This window comes from Herpailurus yagouaroundi, unplaced genomic scaffold, assembly GCF_014898765.1.
Source record: "Herpailurus yagouaroundi ecotype Mexico unplaced genomic scaffold, PumYag 196, whole genome shotgun sequence".
NCBI classification, from domain to species: Eukaryota; Metazoa; Chordata; class Mammalia; order Carnivora; family Felidae; genus Herpailurus; species Herpailurus yagouaroundi.
The window spans coordinates 16336581-16354361 of record NW_024412427.1 but is presented as its reverse complement, the minus strand read 5'-3'; the positions used below and the strand labels follow the sequence as shown (position 1 = coordinate 16354361).

The 17781-nt window shown below is 40.2% G+C and overlaps 1 protein-coding gene across 3 annotated transcripts in view; it reads right to left on the bottom strand.

Annotated features, from left to right (window-relative positions):
* PTPRA (protein tyrosine phosphatase receptor type A) overlaps nt 1-17781 on the bottom strand; it is a 115948-nt gene that overhangs the window by 53615 nt on the left and 44552 nt on the right. For 2 of the 3 annotated variants that reach the window (XM_040447514.1, XM_040447517.1), the window contains exon 4: nt 14109-14135. The exons of the other annotated variant lie outside the window; for it this stretch is intronic. In XM_040447514.1, the coding sequence (XP_040303448.1) occupies nt 14109-14135 (27 nt within the window). The remainder of the gene's footprint in view (nt 1-14108; nt 14136-17781) is intronic. 3 annotated transcript variants of the gene reach the window in all.

The window sequence follows — 17781 nt, the reverse complement described above, 5'->3', positions numbered from 1 at the left end:
ATGGCAGCTAACCAGGTGCCGACTCATCCTCCTCCAGGCCCACACCCCCACCACGAACCATACAACTAGTCTGTGTTTGTAACTAACTTCACCATTTCCGTTTCGCTAAAAGGGAGGGCGTGTTCCTCCCATGCAAAGGTCAATCCTGTCACATATGGTCTGGATTACATCCATTATTGTCACCTCAAAGACTTGTCTTACTTTTTTTTTTTTTTTAACTTTTTTTAACTTTTATTTTTTATTGAGACAGACAGACAGACAGAGACAGAGCATGAGTGGGGGAGGGGGCAGAGAGAGAGGGAGACACAAAATCTGAAGCAGGCTCCAGGCTGAGCTGTCAGCACAGAGCCCGACTCGGGGCTTGAATTCGCAAACTGCAAGATCATGACCTGAGCTGAAGTTGGAGCTGAAGTTGGACTGAGCCACCCAGGTGACCCAAAGACTTGTCTTCTTGATCAGTAACTGTAGCGGGGCACTGTTCCAGACTCTGAGAACAGAGAAGTCATCAAGCAGACAAGTGACTGAGAGCCTACAATCTGGGGGAAGTAAGGGCATATTAATTGACAAACAAGTAAACATACAATTTCAGACAAGGACAAGTGTTATGAAGAAGAGTAAAGGGAGAGACTGATGGGCTAGAGGGCGTTATTTTAGAGTAGTCTGGGAAGGTCTATAGTGCTTACACTGAGCAGACGTCTAAATAATGTGAAGAAGTAAACCATCGAAGATCTGCACAAGGAGCTTTCTAGGTACAGAGAACAGCAAGCATAATCTCCCTTAGCAACTTGGCAGGTTCAAGAAACAGCACAAAGGCCAGTTTTAGTACAGGATGTGACTGCAGAGGTGGGCAGGAGCCAGAAGACTTGGGGCTTTGTAGGCCATGGTAAGCAGTGTGGATTTAATTTTGAATGTGATGAGAAGCGCTATGTGATTGGAGGGCTCTGAAAAGGGAAGAAATATAACTGGATTTACATTCTTTTAAAAGATCAGCTAGCTAAACTGACTCATAAGCAGCAGTCATGAGATGGGAAGTAATCTGGCAGAATATGGCATCATAAAAGCCAAGAAAAGAGTGTTTCAAGGAGGGAGTAATCAACTCAGATACTGTCAATAGATTTTAAGTAGGTGAGTTTCACAGAGAAGTGAAACAAGATATGACAAGACAGCAGCTATTGGTGACTTTTTTTTTTTTTAACGTTTATTATTGAGAGACAGAGAGACATAGAGCATGAGCAGGGGAGGGGTAAAGAGGGGGAGAGACAGAATCCGAAGCAGGCTCCAGGCTCCGAGCTGTCAGCACAGAGCCCGACGCGGGGCTTGAACTCTCAAACTGTGAGATCATGACCTGAGCCGAAGTCGGTCGCTCAACCAACTGAGCCACCCAGGCACCCCTATTGGTGACCTTTCAAAGAGTGGTCTCAGTTGAGTAGTCGGTGAGAAAGCCGAAAGGGAGTGAAATAAAGATGGAAAGAGAAGAGAGTGAGATACTACCTCTTCCTAAGGTGAGGACTTTGACCATAAAGAGGTGCAGAGAGAAGGAACAGCAGCTGGAGGGAGATGTGGGATGGAAAGGTTTTTTAAAAGAGATGGGAAGGGGGCGCCTGGGTGGCTCAGTTGGTTAAGCGGCCGACTTCAGCTCAGGTCATGATCTCGCGGTCCGTGAGTTCGAGCCCCGCGTTGGGCTCTGTGTTGACAGCTCAGAGCCTGGAGCCTGTTTCGGATTCTGTGTCTCCCTCTCTCTGACCCTCCCCTGTTCATGCTCTGTCTCTCTCTGTCTCAAAAATAAATAAATGTTAAAAAAAAAAAATTAAAAAAAAAAAGAGATGGGAGGTATACCATGCTTCTTTGTTGATGGCAATTTTCAAACACACCCTGGTATGTGACTCTCATATGAAATGAGCATTCAAACCGGCTACGTACTCCCTCCTTTTTGAAGAACTTTCAACTCTTGGTTCCCACAACAAAGCACTCCTCTGATTTTCTACCTCTTGGCTGCTCCACCTCATTTTAACCTTACTAGCTGTTCCTCTTTCAACAACAGGTCTCAAAGTGTCTGACTTCCTCAGGGCTCCGTCCCTGGCCTCTTTTCTTTTTCTTTATTTAAATTCTTTTAATTTTTTAAATGCTTATTTATTTTTGAGAGAGGGAGAGTGTGAACAGGGGAGGGGCAGAAACAGAGGGAGACAGAGGATCCCAAGCAGGCTCTGTGCTGATAGCACAGAGTCCGATGTGGAGCTTGAACTTACAAACGATGAGATGATGACCTGAGTGGAAGTCAGAGGCATAACTGACTGAGCCACCCAGGCACACGCTGGCACTCTTTCCTGACCTCTATCGAGCCAATCTGATCAGACAGATGGCTATAAGCACAAATGATAAGCTAGCAGCACCCACATTTGCACTGGTTGGTCAGACCTCTCTTCTGGGCCTATATGCCACCTCCACTTAAATTTCACAGGCAGTGAAACCTTCCGTGTCTAAAACCTTTCCCTCACCATTCAGTAGTCAGCACTACCATGCACCCTGCTGCTCAAGAAACGTGGATATCCCCTTGATTTCTTCCTCTTGCTTATTATCTATATCCAACCCAGCTACAAGTAATATGTTTTAGGGCTAAAATCAATGCCTCAAATTTGTCTGCCTATTTCCATTCTGTTGCCATCACTGTAGTTTCAATCCCCATCCTCTCTCCTCTGGACCACAGTAAGCCTCTGTCCACTGCCAATCCATTCTCCCCAAAGCAGGCAGAGTGGTCTCTAAGAAAGCGAGTCAGACCATCTTCTTCTCTTATAAAACCTTTTGATAGTTTCCCAAGCCTTTAGAAGGAAATCTAACTCCCTTACCCTGGCCTAGAACAACCTCCCCCGCTCGCCCCTGCCCACCCTATCCCCTGCTACACTTTGCTTGCTCACTCCACTTCTGCCTCTAACACCCTTCATGCTGAGTTCATTCCTTCCTTAGGCCTTCAAATATGTTATTCCTTCCTGCTTTACATAGCCTCCCTCCGTTCTTTGCTTGGCTACCTCCTAGTCATTCAGTTCTCATTTTAAGTGTTACTTTTCCCAGAGAGGTCTCTCTTGACTTCCTAAAACTAAATTAGGATCTGAAGTCTTAGTTTCCTTATCTCTAAAATAAGTTATCTGCAGATTAAATGAGATCATCCATGTAAAGTTCTTGGCGCAGTAACCAGGTACGCACGGTATGTATTCAGTCAGTATTGGCTACTATCTTCCTTGTTATTCTCACAAAGCATTCTGTTACTGCTCTTGATAATACTTCCCACACTTTGTAGTTATATACTTATTTGAGCGTAGTTGATTAATGAGTGTCAGTCCTTTACACCATAAATTCCACAAGGGCAAGAATTACATACCTGCTTTGTTTCTCACCACATACGTAAAACCCAGACAGAATTTCACATACATTTGGCACTAAACAAATACTAGATTAATGACTTATCACTAAATATGGCTTTGTTAAATGTCAATCACAAAGGGTTGTCCACCACGCATAAAAAGAAGGTAATTAGAGACATCTGGCTCAAGAGAGTGAACTGAATCCATAATCTTACTTCTTTCTCTTCCCAAAAGTACATTGAAATGATAGAAGAAATATAAAAATACTAATGAATCAAAAGCATATCTGGAAGGCAACAAAGAGTGGCATTAGTAGACCTGAAACAGGGATCTGCAGAAGACAACAGACTACTGGAGAGCCAATCAGAGCCGAAGAGCCTCCAGTTGAAAGGTTAAGTACTAGCTCAACAAGTCTGGGCCTGGAAACACCCCAAGCTTAGTGTCAACCAGGCCTACCCGTGGATGAATGTAGGCCTTGGGGTAGCAGGATGGTATTTAACCAAAGGTTTGTCAATGCAGGGCCCGTACACCCACAGGCTGGGTAACAAGCTGTGTGCCCCATTCAGACTTAGCTGGGAAAACAGCACTCTATATAGAGTGGAAGTTCGGTCAGAGAGTGCTGATGGCTTTTTTTTTTTTTTTTTAATATAAGTTGCACATATATTTTTAAACTTCGTATTATGGAAAACTTTCAAACTTATATAAAGAGAACACTACAGCAAATTCCTATGTACACATCTCTTTACTTCCAACGTTATCACTATATGTCAGTTTTTTAAATCTCTACCAGGGTTTCTCAACCTCACACTACTGACGTTTTGGGCCAGATAATTCTCTGTTGTGGAGGGACTGTCATGTGCACTGTAAAATGTTTAACAACATCCCTAGGCTCTACCTACTAGATGCCAGCAGAAAACCTCAATTGTGATGACCAAAGTCATCTGCAGACATTGCCAAATGTCCTCTGGGAGAAATCCACCCTGAGTTGAGAACCACTGGTCTATACCCACTCCACTGGATTATTTTATTTTATTCTTTTTTTCTTTTTTGAGAGAGACAGAGCGAGAGAGCACGTGCACACGTAGGGGAAGGGCAGAGAGAAAGGGAGAATCTTAAGCAGCTGCACACTCAGCATGGAACCTGACACGGGGCTTGATCTCACAACCATGAGATCATGACCCGAGCTGAAATCAAGACTCAAAGGACTGAGTTGCCCAGGCGCCACCCTTCCCCCACTGGATTATTTTAAAGCAAAGCTGAACCTATCATTTCAGCTGTAATTATCTCAATATGTAACACAAAGAGATAAGGATTCTTAACATATCCAAAATACCATTATCCTATTTATAAAGCAACATTAATTCCTTAATCTAATCTAATATTCACTTACTGTTTAAATATCCCCGATTGCCTCATAAACGGTTTTTTCTGGTTTGGTTAGAATTGGCACTCAGAAAGGGTTTTTACATTGCACATGACTGCTAGGTACACTGGGCCCATAGAGAGTTTCCTGGGTCAGCCCTGATGACAGAGAAAGGGCAAGGATTGGGCCTGAGGTAATTCTAGGTGGCCACAGGACATTAAGAAGGGGAAAAAAGAAAGGAAGGCAGCTCCACCTACAGGAGAACTGCGTCCAACTTCCTAAAACCATGACTGAACCCCTAGTTTAGGATACGTCCCTGTTTGTCCTCCTGAAGCGATACCTACTGTGAGCACATTCTAATCCACTCAATGCTCCAGGGTAAAGTTCAACTAGAGCCCTGTAAGTGACCTTCACAGATACCAAGGACAGCGATGGCAGTCCTGGGAAACAGACACAATACAAGAAATAGAGTATTTCTTTAACTGGAATAATCTTTAAAAATATACTGCAAGGCACCTAGGCGGTACAGTCAGTTAAGTGTTCGACTCCGGCTCAGGTCATGATCTCATGGTTCGTGCGTTTGAGTCTTGCGTCAGGCTCTGTGCTGATGGCTCAGGGCCTGGAGCCTGCTTCAGATTCTGTGTCTCCCTCTCTCTCTGCCCCTCCCCCACTCATGCTCTCTTTCTCTCTCTCAAAAATAAATAAACATTAAAAAAATATATATTAAAAAATAAAAATATATTGCAACAGCACACTGCATCAATTTTTTTTAAAGGCCACTATAAAACAAGGAGCAATCTCACACCTATCAGGGACTGCTGCTATCAAACAAACAAACAAACAAACAAACAACTCCAGAAAATAACAAGTGTTGGCCAGAATGTGGAGAAACTGGAGCCCTGTGCACTGCTGGAAGGAATGTAAAATGGTACGGCTACTGTTGAAAACAGTATGGTGGTTCCACAAAACATTAAAAATAGAATTACTATATTATCCAGCAATTCTACTTCTGGGTATATGCCCCCCCCCCCCCAAATTGGAAGCGGGATCTTGAAAAGATATTTGTATTCTCATGTTTGTAGCAGCATTAGTCACAACAGCTAACATGCAGAAGCAACCACATGGCCACTGGTGAGTGAACAGACAAGCAAAATGATGTATACACACACAATGGAATATTTTCAGCCTTAAAAAAGGAAGGAAATTCTGACATATGCTACAACATGGATGAACTGTGAAGACCTCATGCAAAGTGAATAAGCCAGTCACAGAAAGACAAATAAATACTATATGATTCCACTTGCACCTAGCGTAGTGCAATTCAGAGTCAGAAAGTAGAATGGCGGGGGGGGGGGGGGCCGGGGCGGGAGGGAGGGGGGAATGGAGAGCTACAGTTTAGTGGGTATGGAGTTTCAATTTTACAAGATGAAAAGAATTATGGAGATGGATGGTGGAGATGATTGTGCAACAGTGTCAGTGAACTCAATGCCAGTGAATTGTACACTTAGGAATGGTTAAGATAGTAAATTTTGTTATGTGTATGTTTTACTACAACAAAAGAAATGGGAGGGAAAGGAGCAATTTGAAAATTAAGAAAGTTCTCAGAAACTAAAACACGACTGGGGGAGAAACAACAGAAAGGCTGAACAGGAGAACGCACGAAACTGAAAAACCAATTAGTAATGTGAAAAACCACATCATGGAAGTTCCCAAGACACAAAGCAGTAAGAGTGAGATAGAAACTGTGACAGTAAAGAGACAAACTGGACAGATCTAGGAGTTCCCAAAGAAGAGAACAGTAAGGTAGGAAGGAAAGAAATTATACAAGAAAGTTTGCTCAGTTATCAGGCCAAAAGGGATCATCAAGTTTGAGTGGCAATACTGAAAAAGAAGATTTACCTAGATACATCCTGACCAAGCTTTTAAAACTTTGGATTGAAATCAACCAATTAACCAGAAGCCACCCTTAAAAACTTCCAACGGAAGAAAAAAGTTTCCCTATAATAGAGAAACAAGAATCAGATTTATGTATGACTTCACATCTATAATACCATCGCCAAAGCCAATGGTGCCCTGTCTACCAAGTTCTTAGGAAGCACTTTGAACCTGGAGTTATTCATCTAGCCAAATTTTCATCTCAGCAGGAGGTCAAAAGAAAGCCATTTCCAGAGCATGAGGCTTTAGGGTCAGACAAACCTGAGAGTTCAAATACCTATTATCCTACTTAGTAGTAGTGTGAAAACCTCTTGGAAACTTTGTGGAATGCCTTATGAAATACAAACGTATTATCACTCTCCACCTCTTCCAGTTAATGGATCATTTAAAAGAAGCAGCATTTGCAAAGTGCCTGATATCAAGGGAAGACATTTTGGCCTTGGCATCCAAAAGTTCATATACTAGCAGAGAACCTCAGTCCAGATTTTGGGCTCAGGCAAGTCTCTGTCTAAAACAGGAAAACTACAGCCCAAATGTAGCCCACTGCCAGCTTGTATAAATAAAATTTGATTGCAGCACATCCGTATTCATTTACACACTATGATTGCTTTTGCACTACTAAGGCAGGGTTGAATAGATGTGACCAAGATAGTATGATTGCAAAACTGAAATTATGTATTATCTGGTCCTTGATACAAAAAGTCTGCCAAACCCTGATCTAGAATGTTATTACCACCTCTCCACTTATACAATTCCAGATCAAATATCACCTTTTGTGAGTAACGGCTCACTTCCTGTACTTCCATAACACTATGTGCCTACTCTGCTACAACACTAATCACACTGAATTAAAGTCATTGACTATATGTCCATTAAATTACAAATTTCTTGAAGGCATGGATTCAAGATCACACTGAGATATCCCTGCACTCAGCATTTATTCTTTCATTCAATAAATATTTGAGTGACTTATTGTGTCAGGCAGGTCTTGAGGGTACAGTAATGAATAAAATCAAAATTTCTTACCCTCATGAAGCTTACAGTCTAGTAGGGAAGAAAGAACAGGTAAGTAAAGAAATATATAATACATGTAGTAATGAGTGCTGTGAAGAAAAATAAGGCAGGGTAAAAGAGGAAATGGAGGAAGCATTCTGTGATGTAAAGTGGGGTGGTCAGAACAAGTCCTGAATGAATGAATGAATGGATGGAACAAGTACCAGGAAGCAATGCAGTATTGTTTATGACCAATGCAACCACTGCAAGCAACATGACAAGAGACTCAGCTAGCCTGATAACTTAGGAATTAATAAAAAATTATTACAGTGAGTATTTTTGCACTTCTATAGCAGGCACAGAGCAAAGTACCATGCACATATTTTATCACTCAATTAACCTAAGAACCCTTAGGTACCATTATTAGCCCTGTTTGAATGGGTGAGGAGACTAAGCACAGACATTAACTTGCCCATAAAAAACTGCCACTCTAAAGCAAAACCACAAAGTGACACTATTCTCCAGGCTCTTCATAAACTACAGGACAACACCACTTTATTCCATGCTTTTAGGCCAGAACAGTCCTCTGTCACAGAAGCAAGATTTTACCTTTTGACATATGAATTATATCCATGGTTTTTGGTTTTTTTTGAGAGAGTTGGACACACATGGACATGAGCGGGGGACGGGCAGAGGAAGAGAGAATCTTAAGCAGGCTCCATGCCCACAGAGGAGCCAACACAGGGCTCAATCTCATGATCATGAGATCATGACCTAAACCGAAATCAAGAGTTGGGACACTTAACCCACTAAACCACCCAAGTGCCCCGACACCCATGTTTTTGATGTGGTTAAAAACAATACAGATAGGAAAGACATCCCCACGCTGCTGTGAGGGAAGGAGACTCAGATCTATTAACAAAAGAGGAGAGAACTTATAGCTCCCTGTATCAAATCTCAGACTTGGACACAGACTCAGGATCAAGGCATTCTCCTAGAGTTCCTCCATAACTGGATAGACTTGTCATATCATGCTAAGGCATGTCCTGGTCTAGGTCTTCCAGAGAGGTGGCCTTGCATGATACAGGCTGGCGTAGTAGGCAAGGCAAGCACATTGGTCTATTCCTTGCCCTCCCCCACCTCCTATCCACTATCCATTCTAGCAAAATTTCACTTTTTAGACTCCGACTATGAGACAGAATTTCAAAAATACTAAAATGATGTTCTGGGACAATAGACGTCTATTTGCTATCTCCCTTTTCCAAGAAAACAAAGGGTCATGTTATTCTAAGGGTTCGCATGTAGACAGGTGAGTCACTTAAAGACTTAGACACACCTTGGCCAACTACAAAAATAACCACTGAAGTAAAAGTCATACTCCTCTAGCTCAATTCCTGAGGTCCATTTTGTGTCATCTCTACACTTTTTGACAGAAGTATTTATCAGTTCTCAAAGGCAGAGTTAAAATGTTAAGTCCTTCCTATTGGCTCTAAAAACAGCAAAAATCATCAGGTTGCCTCAAGAGCCCAAACCACTGGGCTGAGCCCAATCTTGTCTAGGGCCAAATTATTACTGAGAAACTAATTTCCATTGCCTACCTATCTTCCCTAAGGCCTCTGGCGTTATCTTTCTAAAACAAAAATCTGACTATGTCATCATTTCCTTCCTTCCCATCACCAAGAGACACCCTGACCCTTGGGCCCACTGTACCACCGGGTCCATTGTGCCGAGGCTAGATCTGGCCACTCCCCAACTCATGCACATCAACGGTGCACAGTTCCTCATACACCTGACTTACTCTTTCACCCTACCTGGTGCATCTTCATTTTCCTCAGTCACCATATTAATTTAAACTGCCTAAAGCTCATCCTCATGCCTCCTTCCCACTCTCCAGGCACAAATGTTTTCAAGCTCCCTGGCAGCACTTTGCATGGTATATCCAAATAGTGTGTAGCCAAGTGGGCTCTGATGCTTGGTGTTCACGAGTTTCTTCCATGAGACGGAATGTATATTTTTTTCTTTCTGGAATCCTCACATCTAACAGGTACTGAATGAATATATGATTACTTAGGGAAAGCCATCATAAATGGAGTTCACAATAATGTCACTTACTATGATGATAAAAAAAAAATACTTCTTTAAACAAGAATGTGAACCCCTTTCTAGATTCCAACTTTAGCAAAGTATGAAAGCCAGGGGGAGCAGGTGATCTGATGAGAGCTGAGAAACTTAAAGGAGCCTCTGTGGTTCAGTAGAATGCTTACTGTGTCTGGTTCTAGAACTCTGTAGTTCAAGGGCTCCTTCTTCACAAATGTTTAGAGGATACCATTTCTGGATATAAAAAAAACACCCCAGTTATATAAACTATTACACCTAAAATAATCTAAAGTATGATTACAATAGCTTTACCTTGTGTTCTTGCTATTTAACAATTATCAGTGATAAGGTCTTTATGTAAAAATCCTATTATTAAAAAAAACTATTAAAATAAAAGGTAGGAGGAGATGCGTTTATGCAGAACCTTGTTTAAAAGGTACAGGGCAGAGGAACAGCTAAATGTCTACCGTTGTAGTGGTACCGTTGCAAGATGATCCTGCCTTGGGATCTGTGCACACACCAGCCTCCAGGAGGCCTACGATTGCCCCTGTTTCTGTGAGTCCTGATTGACCAACTGAGATTCCTGACCTCCTTAATCTCCCATCAACTGTAACAATAACAGAATAGTAGGAGTAGCAATGTGATAGCCAGCACTTGCTGAGCAACTGCTGTGTTGACCCAGCACTAGGTCAAGTACTTTATATGTGTTACTTCATTCTCCAAAACAACCCTATGAAAGACACTGTGTTCCTATCTGATTTTGCAAATGGCAGAAAGAGTCACAGGAAAGTTAGACAACTATCCCACCCTGCTAGTAAGTGGTTAAGAGTCAACACACAAACCCAGATGGTCTAGCTCCAGAGCCCAGGCTTTTAACCAGCATACACTGCTTCTCTGAACATTCCACTATGCCACTCACTCCCTAGCCTTTATATATCAAGATCATTCAATAGCATTTTCTCACACAAGAAAATCTCTAAATAGATGAATGAGAATATGCATCACCACCTGCTCAAACTTCCTGAGAACAGTAGATGTTATAGATTCCCCTTCAAGACCAAAGAACCCATTCTCCTAGCTGCTAGGAGGGTTAGTGGCTAACAATTCTTAGTCAAGGGCTTTCACAGGAACTGCCCTTGGCCTACAAGAGTAGCCTGGCCCTGGGGTGCCTGGGTGGCTCAGTCGGTTAAGCCTCTAACTTCAGCTCAAGGCATGATCTCACGTTTCGTGAGTTCAAGCCCTGCATCGGGCTCTGTGCTGACACCTCAGAGCCTGGAGCCTGCTTTGGATTCTGTGTCTCCCTCTCTCTCTGCCTCTCCCCCGCTCACGCTCTTGTCTCTCTCTCTCTCTCTCTCAAAAATAAACATTAAAAAAAAAGAGAGAGAGAGAGTAGCCTGGCCCAGGGAAAAGCTCTTACAACCCCATTCCAGCTCCCAAGCTCCCTGCAGGATTTGAGGCCTTTCCTACCTTTGCTCTTGTGGCATCTCATGTCCTGTCTCTACTCAATACTACTGCCTTTACTGCTTCACAGGTGCCAGAGAGAGAAAGTACTCTCCAGTAAACTTGCTGCATGCAAATCTGTCTCAGAGTTGGTTTTCTCTAGAACAAAACTAATAAAATTGTTATGTAAAATTAGTGAAGACTAAATAACAGCTGGAGAGTGTACTAGTGGCCAGGGACTTCATGGTGAAGATGTACTTAAAAGATAACACCTGAACTGCACTTAATGCATTACTATATATTACACAAACCACCCAAATTAACACCAGTATGAATGTTTTAAAAGAAAAGCTGGTTACAAAAGGAAAAGTATTATTGTGATTCCACTTAAATTAGGTATCTACAATAGACAAATTTATAGAGACAGAAAATATAGTAGTGGTTACCAGGGGCTGGGGGAAGGGAGAAACAGGGAGTTAGCGGTTTTTGTTTAAAAAAATTTTTTTTTACATTTATTTATTTTTGAGAAACAGAGTGAGACAAAGGTGAGCGGGGGAGGGGCAGAGAGAGAAGGAAACACGGAATCTGAAGCAGGCTCCAGGCTCTGAGCAAGCGGTCAGCACAGAGCCTGATGCGGGGCTTGAACCCACGAACTGTGAGATCATGACCTGAGCCGAAGTTGGACACTCAACCGACTGAGCCACCCAGGTGCCCCGAGGAGTTAGTGTTTAATTTGGGATGTTTCAGTTTGGGATGATTAAAAACTTCTGGAGATGGATGGTGGTGATGGTTGCACAACAATGTCTTAATTCCACTGAACACAGTTAGAATGGCAAATTTGATAGGAAGTATATTTTACCATAATCAGAAAAAAAGCTAGTACTACTAAATAATGAGGGATACATTAAAAAAAAAATACACATGAAAAAACAACCAGTTTCTTAGACTTCATAAGAAAGGAAGCAAAGCTGCCTGCCTCCCTTCCTCTCTTTTTATTCCTTTCTGTTTTGACAATTAAAACACCAGCCACTGCTGTTCAAAAGCACCCCATCCCAGAGACCAGTGCAGAAAAGCTGGTAATTTAATTCATCTGCATATGACATACTTCGCTTAGCAAACCCATTATGATGCAAATACTTTTTATTTTTATTTATTTATTTTTTTTAATTTTCTTTTTTCAACCTTTATTTATTTTTGGGACAGAGAGAGATAGAGCATGAACGGGGGAGGGACGGAGAGAGAGAGGGAGACACAGAATCGGAAACAGGCTCCAGGCTCTGCGCCATCAGCCCAGAGCCCGACGTGGGGCTAGAACTCACGGACCGTGAGATCGTGACCTGGCTGAAGTCGGACGCTTAACCGACTGCGCCACCCAGGCGCCCTGCAAATACTTTTTAAAAATTTGCCTCATTTCTCAGAAAGCACTTGGCTTTAAAATTAGAATGTGATATCAAAATTTATAGAAATACTTCTAAAGATCTGCTCTGGTAAAAGTGTCATTACATTTGGGGCTTTAGATATTGCTGAGAATATGTATGTCTCTTCATTTTCCTGTTTGGTCAAAAGCAATTATATAAAATTATTTTTTTAACTTAAAAAGGATATGGGCTAGTACATATAAATAATGTCACAATTAGCAATAATCTAGATAATCAAGGTCATTTTATTTCTTTTTAATCATAATATTAAAACTACTGAAATCCTTATTTGTTACCTAGGTAAAACAGGGATAATACCGGGGCAAGGAAAGGCTAAATATTAAGAAAATACACACTATGTAGAGGAAGAAATCAGAGAGCTATATGTTTAGTCTTCAAGCCTACACCACTTGGACTTTTCAGATTGGTTAAAAGAGTTTTAAGGAGCAAATATAATTATCTGTTGCAACATAAATCTGTTAAGTTCTACATCTGATAGTGAAAATCTAGTAAGCAAATGTGAATAGCAAAGACACGACTTAACAGAACCCAGTTCCTGAGTTTAAGAAAGTGAGAGCTGGATAATCAAAACACATGTGTGCACAGTATAACACCTCACTAATCCTCACCAAATACATTGGCAGATGGACAACACATAAAGGGTTATATATCTACTTTTCTGATTCAGATTCTTTCTACTTAGTGGGAATTCATAAGCCTTCAAATGTTCCATTACTTAATTATGCAGGAAAAATTGTGCATGGTTAAATAACAGAGTAAGAAAACAAAAAGCCTCAAGAAGTCTCATTTAATAAAGTAGGTGACATATGAGAAAAACTGGTTCACAGATTAATATTTCGAAACTCAAATGCGATGATCATTCCTTAGATTTTGGATGATCTCTTTCTCTTACACCCTCTGATGACAGTGTTACTACTCTCCTAAGCAAAATGTGTCACTGCACACGAGTACTCCCATATCTGTTCTCTGGTGACCAGGGACCCGGCAGTCCTGCTTAGACCACTGACACAGCATCTCCAGTCACAGGGATGTCACGCTAGAGGGTGAAAACCCATAAAATCCATATAAAATGACAAAGGGTCAATGCTTTATAGACTAGGGAAAACAACACAAAAAACTAGGATGTTTATAGGCAATTATGGACTAGACATTAGGAATTAGCTCTGGTGTAGAAATAATGGCTTAATATCACCAAAAGGTGATATTAGCAGGGTGATATGATAAAATAAGATACAGCTGTTTTATTACTTGTTAAAAGATCTAAAATATATTATAACTTGTTAGAATCCATAATCTGTACTTGAAAACATAATGAATATTTGTTTCTGTTACTCTTGTGAACAGAGGTTAATATGGAAACAATTTAAGGGAAAGTAAACACACAACCGTACAGATGCACAAGGTTACCAAGACTGAGCAGAGGAAACATGATGAATTCTGTACACTGTAAAAGGGACAACAACAGACATAAGGTGACTGGCTCACCTCTTCTGTCCTTCGAGTCAGAATTACCTGTGTGGTAAGTGAAAAATAGAAACATTCACTCAAATTAAAGAAAAACATTACTATTCAACCTAAGTTAAGACAAAATCAGCTCTTTCTTTATGTATGTTGGAGCTAGAATGAGGTACCCTCCAACAAATGGGAAACAAGATTGCTCAGACCCACTCAACTTTAACCAGTGGTTTGTCCTCTCAGAGCACAAAGGCAACACAGCACCAATATTCATAAAAAGTATAAGAAGGCAAAGAGAAATACAAACATAACTGTATTACAGGCCTTTATGTCTTTTAGGTCATTCATGAAATACAACAGGGCAAAATTAAGTTAAGAATATAAAGGACTTAAAATGGCAACAGGTAATAAAATCTAACCAGTGTAGACCAAATTCTATATACTAACAGAGAAAACTTTTTCCAAGTTTTGTCTACTTAAGTCACTGAATTTTGGTCTGTCTTTATCAGAATATTTAGAATGCACCATAACTAATATAACTACCCACAGGAACACTTATGGAATATGGCTGAAGCTGTGCTTACAAAAATTCATAGTATTAAATATATTAAGTGGGAAGACTGTAATCAAGTCAAGCATTCAACTCAGGAAGAAAGAAAGAGCACAAAATAAATCTAAGAAAAGCAAAAAGAAAGAGTAAGAATTGAAAAGAAATTAATGAAATAAAAACTGAAAAAAAAAAAAAAAACACTCTTTGGAAGGAAAAAAGCAACAAACTGTGAAACAGATAAATGGTTAGCCAACTTAAGCACGAAAATGGACATAAGTATGTAAGATAACAAATATTAACACTATGTAGGAAATTAATCTTAAGAGATGACTTTCCTTCAAATCCATTCAAGTAATTTTGAAAACATGAATGAGATGCACAATTTTCTAGTTAGTTAAGTTCAATGATTTCTGTGAAGCAAAACAAAACACTGACAACTAAAAGTTATCAAAAATAGCACACATACAATTAAAATTGAAAAACAGCACACATATAAAGGAAAGATATAAACCAATTTAATTTAGAAATAACTTACAAATTATCAATGGAAAAATCCCAAATAAAGTAATATCAAACAAATTGCTACAGTTCATTCAAGAAAAATACAACATCACCTAGTATGATTTTTTTTTGCAGAAATGTGAATAAAGTTAGGAAATCTATTAAAATGATTCACCATAGCATATTATAAAAAGAGGAAAAAAATCAGAAAGATCTTGCTCATTGATGCTGAACAGGCAACTGGCAAAATTTGACATATATGCTCTTCAAAATAGGAATAAATTAATAAATCCTAAACATGATAAATATGTTTATATCTCAACCCAAGAGTCAGCGCCATATTAATGGAAAACCACTAAAAGCATCCTTGAGAGTCAGGTACAAGACAAGGCTGACTTTTACCATTGTTTTCTAACCTTGTTCTGAAGATACTCATCAAATCATTTAAAGACAAAAAGAAAGACTAATTTGAAGGCATGATAATTGAAGAAAATTATGTCAAACACTGAGGAAATTTATTTTTTTAAGTTTACTTATTTACTTTGAGAAAGAGTGAGAGAAAGAGACAGAGGAAGGGAGGGAGAGACAGAGAGAGAGAAAGAATCCCAAACAGGCTCCACACTGTCAGTGCAGAGTCCAATGTGGGACTCAAACTCACAAACCGTGAGATCATGACCTGAGCCGAAATCAAGAGTTGGGCGCTTAACCAACTGAGCCATCCAGGCACCCCAAACACTGAGGAAATTTATTAAGATGATCAGGATAAAATATACCTACAAAACCCAACAGCTTTATGTAGTATACTCAAAACTAAAATAATGATGTATGTCAAAAATGACAGTAAAAATGACAGTAGCAGAAGCCTTCACAGCCCCGACAACAGCCAGTTAGAGGACACAGTGGAAGAAAATACTCCATTTATACTAACAACAAACAAAGCAAAACACCAAAGTAACAAAGAACCCCTCTGAAATATCTAGAAATGAGCTGAACAAAACATGTGCAACATCAGTGGCAAAAACTTTAACACTGCCAAGAAATACAAAGAATTCAGCAAATGGAATACAGTGCATTCTTAGATAGACTTGAAGACATCAATTGTCCCTGTTAATCTATAAATGTGACATGATCAATAGAAACTTTTCTCCTGCTATATAAGTTGATTCTAATGTTCATAAAGAAAAATAATCAAGAATTGCTAGCAAAATTCTGAAAAATAAGATTAACAAGGGATGACTCACTTTATCAAATACTGATTATTTTAGTTACAATTATTAAAACGGTGGGGTTCTGTACAGAGAACTGAACGGTGGGGTTTCTGGACAGAGAAAACGATTAATAGAAAATAAAAATGCCAAGAAATCGAACTCACATAACAAATGAGAACCTAAATACATATCAGATATCAGAATTCAATATATGATAAGGTGGCATTTTCAATCAGTGAGGGAAAAAAACATAATTCATTAAAGGGTACTGACACACAAAAAAAACACCAAACTAAGAAACAAAAAGAGGCCGGGGGCGGGGGGGGGGGGGTGCCTGGGTGGCTTAATCGGTTAAGCGTCCGACTTCGGCTTAGGTCATGATCTCATGGTTCGTGGGTTTGAGCCCCGTGTGATGCTCTGTGCTCACAGCTCAGAGCCTGGAGCCTGCTTTGGATTCTAGGTCTCCCTCTATCTCTGTGCCCCTCCCCCGCTCACGCTCAGCCTCTGTCTCTCTCAAAAATAAATAAACATAAAAAAAAAAGCTAAAAAAAAAAAAAAAGGTATTGGGACAGGGGCGTCTGGATGGCTCAGTCAGTTAAGCTTCTGACTCCTGAGTTCAGCTCAGGTCATGATATCACAGTTTGTGATGAACACCTACTACAGCTCTGAGCTGACAGCACAGAGGCTGCTTGGGAGTCTCTTCCTCTCTCTTCTCTCTCTCTCTCTCTGTGCCCCTCCCTCTCATGTTCTCTATGTCTCTCTCTCTAAATAAATAAATAAATATTTAGAAAAAAAGGTATTGGGACAAGTCATTAACCATTTTGGGAAAAAACAGATCCATAGTTCACACTTCACATCATACTAAATTTTAGATCGATCAAAGATTTATGCACACACCTGCATGCACACAAATGTACATATAAAGAAGAAAGAAACCATAACTCTAGGAGAAAACATAAGGAGAACTATTTTGTAATACTGGAGTAAGGAAAGCCTTCCTATATATGATCTAATACCTAGAAAATATTTAGTTAAAATAAACTGACAAATTTTTTAATTAAAAAAATTTGAAATTGCTTATGATAGCTTCTGCAATGCAGAAAAGCTAGATGAGCAACTGGGGAAAAATATTTGCAACTTTATCACAGGTACACAAAGTTTCCCTAACATTTAATACAATTTTTTAAATGGTTGTTTATTTTTGAGAGAGAGAGCGTGTACGCGCGCAAGCAGGGGAGGGACAGAGAGACAGGGAGACATAGAATCCAAAGCAGGCTCCAGGCTCCAAGCTGTCAGCAGAGAGCCCAACCCATGAACTGCGAGATAATGACCTGAGTGGAAGTCTGACTGTTAACTGACTGAGCCACCCAGGTGCCCCAGGGTTTCCCTAACATTAAAGAGCTTCTATAAATGAGTCAGAAAAGCCTAACATTCTAATAAGAAA